General features: G+C 29.9%; 1 protein-coding gene across 1 annotated transcript; it reads right to left on the bottom strand.

Moving 5' to 3' along the window:
* Positions 1-1,808, bottom strand: LOC106445874 (plasmodesmata-located protein 7). Its single transcript, XM_013887517.3, has 3 exons — positions 1,023-1,808; positions 520-633; positions 1-219 (listed from the first exon to the last, which is right to left on the bottom strand). The coding sequence occupies exons 1-3, from the start codon at positions 1,750-1,752 to the stop codon at positions 212-214; spliced, it is 852 nt and encodes a 283-aa protein (XP_013742971.2). The 5' UTR covers positions 1,753-1,808; the 3' UTR covers positions 1-211.
* Positions 1,809-8,920: the final 7,112 nt, after the last annotated feature.

Here is an 8,920-nt window from a genome sequence, read left to right as displayed (position 1 = left end):
TTTAAAATTCATTTCTTAGAACCTCCTTTTATCGGCTCTCTTTTCTTTAAAATAATTATTATCACAAGTATTATGTAACAACAATCGAGATAAAACAATTAAAATAGTGCAGAAAAAGTAATTAAAAAGAAATAATGAAAAGTCGACAGAATCCAAAGCGATATACATCTCATCTGAAGTTTTGCTTTTCTGAGATCCACGCCTTTGACATTTATTTACCTGAAAAAATTAATTCAAACAGAAATTTTTAACCCTTTGAAAATTGAATCCTAAAGAGAATTTTTTTTTTACTTCAGTACTGTTTGATTCGTCTATTTTGAAGACAATTTTATGATGCAGTACATCATGCGTGCACGTTGAAGCATATTACGTACATATAATATTCATAAAATCAGTTTGACCACTAAGATCCATGCATGGAAAATTTGAATATACAATGTTTGTGTGTGTTTTCTATGTTGTGAAAGAAATTAAATAAAATTAAAATCGAGGAAAGGGCAAGAAAAAATAATTGATTACCTCCGCGACTGCAAACGCCTCTTAGGAAAAGAAGGAAGATAATGAGAAGAACAACTGCAGCTAGTAGTCCTATGATGATGGCGAACGTCCTTTCTCCACCATAGTTTGTTTTATCTAATTTATTCAAACAGTTAGATTCCTTTTTACTATTAAACCAAAATTACAGAGCAAAAACACCAGTTAGCTTTAGGGCTACCTAATTTATAGAAAAGGTTAAATCCTCCAAAATTTTATGTAGTATGTTTCATAAAATATTTAAGACTATATAAAATAAAAATAAAATAAACTTTTGTTCAAATTTTCCAAAGTTCTGAAAAAATAAAAACAAGACGAAATTTAGGTTTAAGAAGAAACATTTAATCCCTAAACTTTGAACTGAATTTTGTGGGTGTTAAAACTTTCAGATTTTGATGGCAATGATAAACGGGACAGAGTTTTTATAATTATAATAATAATAATAATAATAACAATAATAATAATAATAATAAGTAAAGAGAAGTTACAGTTATGAGACTTGGCATTGTATTTTCCACCGTCGGTTGAATATCTTGCGTAACACTTGGTCAAGAACATGTCTCCAAATACGGCTGTGCCACAATCGTTTTTAAGCCGTCCGATGGCCGTTCCTAAACAATCTTGGCACTCTGAAACGGTTAGATCTCCAACACACTGCCCCATACCTTGAACATCACTGGACCCTCCGGCCCGAAAATATCCTCCTCCGCCCAGTAGTTCCGTGAGAACAGCGTCTCTCCGGCTGATTCCTTCGGTATTGTAACCCTCAGAGGGACCACATTTCTTTAGGACGACGGTCTTGTCTTCTTGGCCAAGGAAGCTGACATTATCGTACTTGATGTAGCAACCGGCTAGCTGGAGGGCCCCACCGCAGGTGTAAGGGCAAAGAGGGCCGACTTGGGAGATGGCACGAGCCACACACGTGGCGCAGTCGGGCATGGATAGGTCACCACGGCATTGGAAAAGGCCACGAGCAGTGTCTGAAGAGGAAGAGCCCATGATGGTGAAGTTGTTGTAGGAAGAGTATGTAGCTGAGTTGACTAGAGAAGTTAGAAGCGAGTTAAGGTTTGACTCATAAGGAGATGCGGGAGAGAATTTTTGCTGGGAGCAGCCACCGTAGACGAAAGTGTCTGTGGCGGAGGTGGCGGAGCAGAGCCAAGGACCGGTTGCGGCGAGGAGACAGAAGACGAGTGAGAGAGTGTTCCTTAGTGATGCCATTGGCTTTAATGAAAAAGGAGAGAAAGACACTAGCAATGAAAATAGATACTTATTTATACATGTATGTAAGTGATTAAGGAACCGATAGCGCTATTTAGTCAGAATTATGTACAATATTTTATCAAAAAAGGAAGTCTAGTAAAAAAAGTAAGGACAAAAGTATATTTTGAACTTGGAAAGAAAAGGCTGTGTTATTTTAGGAACAAGACTTACGTTCACCCCTAAATTAAAAAGTAAGAACAAAAGTATATTTGACAGAACTTAGGTTCACCCCCTAAGGTGAACCTTTAAATTCACCTCACCTTTTAAAACCAATCAAATTTTCATATAGATTATTAATTATAAAACATTAAATTAAATAAAAAATAGCTACAAAAAATAAAAACGCTAATTTTAACTATGCTAACGGTTCCAGCGAAACCCTAAACCCTAAATTTTAAATTCTAAACCTTATACCCTAAATTATAAACCCAAATCCAAACCCCTAAACCCAAACCCTATACCCTAAACCCTAATCATAGACTCTAAACCCAAATTATATACCCTAAACCCAAAAACTACACTATAAACCTAAACTCTATACCCTAAACCCAAGTCCTAGACCCTAAACCCAAACCGTAAACCTTAAACCCAAATTATATACCCTAAACCCAAAACTTTAACCACAAGTCCAAACGGTAAATCCTAAACCCAAACCATAAATTCTAAACCCAAAACCTATACCCTAAACCCAAATCCTAGACATAAAACCCAAACGGTAAACCCTAAACCCAAACCCCATACTTAGATGCTATAGGGTTTGGGTTAAGGTTTACGGTTTAAGGTCTAAGACTTGGGTTTAGGGTATAGAATTTAGGTTTATAGTCTATTTTTTGGGTTTAAGGTATATAATTTGGATTTAGGATCTAGGGTTTAGGGTATAGGGTTTGGGTTTAGGGTCTAAGATTAGGGTTTAGGGTATAGGGTTTGTGTTTAGGGGTTTGGATTTGGGTTTAGGGTCTATAATTAGGGTTTAGGGTCTAGGGTTTGGGTTTAGGGTCTAAGCTAGGGTTTAGGGTATGGGGTTTGGGTTTAGGGGTTTGGATTTGGGTTTAGAATTTAGGGTATAAGGTTTAGAATTTAAGATTTAGGGTTTAGGGTTTAGGTGGAAGCGTTAGCGTCGTTAAAATTAGCGTTTTTATTTTTTGTAGCTATTTTTTATTTAATTTAATTTTTTTAATTAATAATCTATGTGGAAATTTGATATATTAGTCATAAAGGGTGAGGTGAATTTAAAGATTCACCCTAGGGGGTGAACCTAAGTTCTGTCCTATTTTGAACTTGGAAAGAAAAGGCTGTGTTATTTTGAACCTTTAAATTCACCTCTCCTCTTGTTACCAATCAAAATGCCACCTAAATTAATAAAAAAATAGATTAATTTTATTTTAAGAAATCTGAAAATATTGAAAAAAAAACGCCAATTTTAATGATGCTAACGCTACTAACTAAACTCTAAACTTTAAATATAAACCCTAAACCCTAAATTATAAACTCAAACTCTAAATCCTAAACCCAAATCTTAAACCTTAAACCCAAGCCCTATATCCTAAACCCAAATCCTAAACCCTAAATCCAAACTGTAAACCCTAAACCCAAACCCTATATCCTGAACCCAAATCTTATACTCTAAACTCAAAACATATATCTAAACCTAATCCCTAGACCCTAAACTCAAATCGTAAACATTGAACCAAAATCCTATATCCTAAAGGTTTTGGTTAATGTTGATGTTGTTTCTTTAGTGTTTAAGGTTTGGGTTTAGGATCTAGGGTTTGAGTTTAAGGTGTAGAGTTTGGGTTTAGAGTTTACGGTTTGGGTTTAGGGTTTAGGATTTGGGTTTAAGATATAGGGTTTGGGTTTAGGGTTTAGAGTTTAAGTTTAGAGTTTAAGTTTAGAATTTAGGGTTTAGGATTTAGATTTAAGGTTTAGGGTTTAGAATTTAAGATTTAAGGTTTAGTTAGTGGCGTTAGCGTCATTAAAATGAACGTCACTATTTTTTTCAATTATTTTAGATTTTTCTTTAAATAATGTATTTTACTATTAATCTATATGGCATTTTGATTGGTAATAAAAAGAGAGGTGAATTCAAAGATTCACCAAAGTGGTGAACCTAAGTTTTGTTCTTATTTTAGAGCTTTCATTTCTTTCATGGTTTTATGGAGTATTATGAATATGTAAGACCAATAAAGTTAAGAAACAGTTTCTTAACTTTTTAATTAAAAATTAAACTTTTTAGTTAAAAGTTAAGAAACAATTTTTTATATTCTCCTAAGAACCCCCTAAGAAACCATGGATAATGATGCTGTAAGAACTCCGCTCTAAAAAACCATGGATAATGATGTCCTAATCTCTTATATATTAAAGGAGAAGCATTGTAATAAATGCGTTCACACTAAACTGTACACATGTCATATATAAAACATTGTAATAAATATGTTCACACTAAAATGGATACATGCCGCATGTAGAAAGCTTATCATCCAAACTCTACATAAATATGTTAACACTATGTACTTTATCTTTTTTTTAATATAAAACTCACATGCATGGTTCTTTTTTAAGTTATTTTTTCTGTTTACGAATAAAGCTCGACAAATTATTCATAAATTTTGATTCGATTCTTTATCTGTTATGATTCGAACCGAAAAAATTGGATATCCGTTACTCTACGAAGCAAATCAAATACTAAAATTCAATATCCGTAAAAAAAAAGCAAATCACAAATTTCAATATTTATAGGAACGGATATCCAATTTGTTACATATATTTAAAGAATTATATATAAGTTATATATTATAGTTTATATAAATTTTACAATATTTTTTTTAAAAAATAATTTCATTTTAAGAATTTTATTTTTCATGTATTATTTTGAAAAATGTCATTTAGTATTAATTAACAGTATCTTTATATATTTATCAACCATCTTTATATACTTTTACATACACATACATGTGCACATTGACGTGAACACCTAATAACTAAGTATTTCCCACAATTGAAATATCTAATTTTTTGGAAGTTAAAATATTCTTTTTCTTAATGTTTCTTTCACTATCGACCAAATTGTAGTAAAATGATTTGTCTTAATAATTTCTTTTCTTTTTTAAACCATTATCCGTTTAGAAACTATAATATGAAACCATTGGTTCGACATCACGACTATCTAAGATGCATAACATGAAAACAAACAAATAATAGTAATTTTTGATTATCACATAAAAAAAAACCAAAAACATCAAACATTTTTACTGAACAAACCAAATAAATATTGATTTAAAATGATTGTTATATTTTGGGAGATTAAAAACCAAAAAACAACCTTAAACCGAATCAATATCCAGATTAAACAGATTAATGTCTCTTTATTAAAAAATAACGAAACTAATAATCACATTCCACGCAAGGCGCGGGTTATTACCTAGTTATGAATTGTTAGTATTATTTTGTGGCCGAAGTTTAGTAAATGTAAATAGCCAAGTTTTTATAATGGTTATAGTTGATATCATAATAAGAAGACTCCAACCCTAACTCTTCAATATTTTGGGTAATTTATAAACCACTAGACCACAGTGAATTAGATGGTATTATATATTAATCAGTGCTCTCATTTATTTAATTAAAATGGATAGCACTACTACCCAATATTTTGTTTTTGAAATAACAACTACCCAATATTTGATTGTTTTCTTAACTAATATTTAGAGTCTTTTGTTTAATTAATTTCACAGTCTGCATAGTTGAGCTTATAATCAAACTATTGATAAATGTTAGAGGATCGATGTGATCCCAAAATCAGCTAATTAGTGAGGCGCATAAAGTTATTGTTAAAGTGTATAAGGTTGTTAAGCAAAAAAACTGTATACGGTTTAATTATATTTCAGTACCAAGATGTGGCTGGCTTAGTTTAATTTACTTGTGTAGTTTGACTAACAAAGCTTTAAATTAAACTTTTCGCAAAGTAGGTACCCATGCAACAAAGCTAGTTATTTCTTAAAATAGTTTATTCTCAATAGCAGTAATTATCATTGTTATGTTCTTACTTGATATGATTTACTATATCACTACGTATCTAGAATGTAACTTTAAAGTCGTCCAAACTTTTAGACAATAATTTCAAATAATCAAATTTGCAGTCCGAAAGATAATTAGTTCACTAAGTAAAGTTCGACTAAAGGGGTAAAATTTACTAAAACAATTGAACGTGTACTTTAGTAAAAAAAAAAAACAATTGAACGTGAACTTTGCAAACAGAGGCTGTGTATTCTACTTTCTTCCTAAAAACAATGCCTGCTTTCATGTTTATGGTTACTTTATGTATTCAAATTGTAGGTAGTTTTAGTTAAAAACACCAATATTAGAAAAAGTGGTTATTTGTTAAAAAGTATTATTTAATATATAATTTTAATTAATTATAAAAAGTTTACATTGAAATGTTAAAACTATTTGTATTGTGAAACAATTGTTTTGATAAAACTACTTATATTATATTGGGTGCGTAGTTGTAAACTTGTAATCGAATATAATATATATATATATGATTATTCTAATTTCTAGCTGTATTTAAACTTATATTTTAGTTTAATCTAACCTAAAATAACATCAAAATTCACATACTTCAAAAAGTAAATTACGCTGAAACAACAATCATCACATTTTAATTTAACAAATATTTTTTTGCTTTAGTTCTTGATCAAATTAATGAGCTAAACCTATTGTTCTCTTAATTTAAAATAATAATTATGACTAATCTTCCATACAAAATCATGTCAAATTGAAAAGCTGAATATTCTCTTTCTTTCTTGTTTTGCTAATAATTCTCAAAGGGACTAGGGTAGGTGGGTGATCCAGAGAGCTTTTTAATCAGTGTTCATAAAAGAATCCGCGGTTGTTCTTACCTTTATTTACAAATTAGAATTGCAAAGAAAGACGAAACCTTTTTCGAACGAAAACACAGCTCTCCAACTGTAACATCGCACTCACCGAGTTTCCACTTCATCTTTTTAGGATATTCAATGCTTGCTCTCGAAGGAACTCTTGTACCACTTTATTTAATCTTATTTAATTTACTCATTTTATAAATTAAGAGAGTTTATGTGCTGTTGTTAAAAAAAAGGGGAGAGAGAGTTTATGTGCTGGAGGCTATATAGCTAACACTTAACCCTCATTCTAAAATTCAGACAAAATTGAAAATATTATTAAAAAAATTATACTTGTAGTCATATATTAAACATTGTTAGTATGAAAAGTTGTCACGAAAATTATATTTAAAAAAAAATTTATCACGAATTTAAAACTAGTAACAGTTTAACCTTTTAATTATTGAAGCTAATACGAATGGAGTCTATAGTTAATACTAATAATATTTAATATTAATTATTATTCAGAACATTTCACCATTACAAAATAAATAAATTAACGGTAAATAATATTTTGGTATTTTTTGAACTAAAAGTATCTGGCAAATGACTAAAATGGTTTTGCCTCTAGAATTATATAGTTTCTCCTTTCTCTCGTATACTTCTTCTCCTTTTCTGAACTTATTTCTGACAACTTTTCCAAAGAAAACTTTTTTCTGACATCAAAATAATTTTGAACTTATTTCTTCTCTTTTCTCTCTTCATTTTTATAGAGACAATATTATTTTCATCAGTAAAAAAAGTATGTTCTGAAACTTACTGAGGCTTTAACAATAAATTTTAAGTTTTGTAATTTATTAATATACATCGACCCTTTCGTTGCATTAAGCTTTACTTGATGATGACGACGGCAAATAATGTAAGAAAATCTAAGGGGTATATTTAATTGAAAATTTGTGGTAATTATATTAAAGTGACAAATTACTATTATTCAAATATGTATTTTAACAATTCATTTAAAATTCTTTTTTTTTGAACCACAGAATTCATTAAAAATCCATTTTTATTAAATTTGATATTTCATAAAGTACTTTAAAACTCATTATTTCTATAAATATTTTAAGTATGTTTTTAAAAATTTTAAATAATTTCAGAGTATTTGGATAGAGTTTTTTCAGTTAAAAAAATCAAATGTTATTAGCTTTAGGTGAGATCTTAGAATGATTTAACAAAAAAAATCATATTAATCTCTCCAATTCATATAAAATCATCTACGGAATTTAGACAAAACCACCTGCAAGTTTTTTTTTTCAATGGACTTTGTTAGGACTAAGTCCCAATGGGCACATAGTTGTCCAGAATTATTCCCGACGAACTAGATTCATTGAAAAAATGCCCGAAAACTGTGATTTTTCGGGAATAATTTATGACGATCATAAGTTCGTCAAAAATGATTCCCAATGACCAAGTGTCTATCATGAATAATTTCAGATGATGTGATCAGTCGGGAATAATTCCTAACACTTTTTCGTCGAGAAATTTCCTAACAACCATTGTTTAGTCAGAATTCTCGACGAATTTTTGACAGAATTTCAATAATATATTTTTATTTTGTTAAATCTAATATTTTAACTTAAATATTTTTAAATACAATTAGTTAAAAAAATAAAATTAAAATAGCAGAGTTTGTAATTGCTTAAATGGGAACATAGATGAAAGAAACTGCCAAAATATTCATCAGGTGGATATTTACTAGTGCGTTCTGTAAAGGATGTCAATCGGGCTGGTCTGGCTAGGCCAAAACCTGAAAAACCTGTAAATATTTGAGTCTTGCTCGATCCGAATATTTTTGCTATACTTTAAAGTCCAACACGATCTTAATAGGGCTTTACGAACTAATATAAAAAACGTTATATATACTTTTTCACCATTTTAAAACATATACATCATCAAAAAAATCAGTTTCCTTTTTTTTACATATAAAGCAAGTTTATACTTTTGTTATTTTTGTATGATGCATTGTTTATTAAGCCTTGTAGACAAACAATTTTAAACGATAGGGATCCAAAGTAAACAACACATCTATTTTGAATATAGATGACTAAAAGTCTTTCATATAAAAAGTTCAACTCTGATTCTTTAATAGTTAAATCTTAAGAAAAATAATCTTAAAATATCACGTTTAAAAAAAAAAACGATAATGGTTGCTACTCTCTTTTTATTGCTTTAGTAGGAGCCACCAAAACAAGAAATTCTTTATGTTTATCCGT

The sequence above is a fragment of the Brassica napus genome, chromosome A4 (genome assembly GCF_020379485.1).
Source record: "Brassica napus cultivar Da-Ae chromosome A4, Da-Ae, whole genome shotgun sequence".
Classification (NCBI taxonomy): domain Eukaryota; kingdom Viridiplantae; phylum Streptophyta; class Magnoliopsida; order Brassicales; family Brassicaceae; genus Brassica; species Brassica napus.
This window is presented reverse-complemented; position numbering and strand designations above follow the sequence as displayed.

Coding starts and splice junctions, on each gene's coding strand:
- LOC106445874 (XM_013887517.3), bottom strand. CDS start 1,752: ATGGCATCACTAAGGAACACTCTCTCACTCGTCTTCTGTCTCCTCGCC. Junction 634..1,022: donor CAATGCCAAGTCTCATAACT/GTAACTTCTCTT, acceptor TGAATAAATTAG/ATAAAACAAACTATGGTGGA.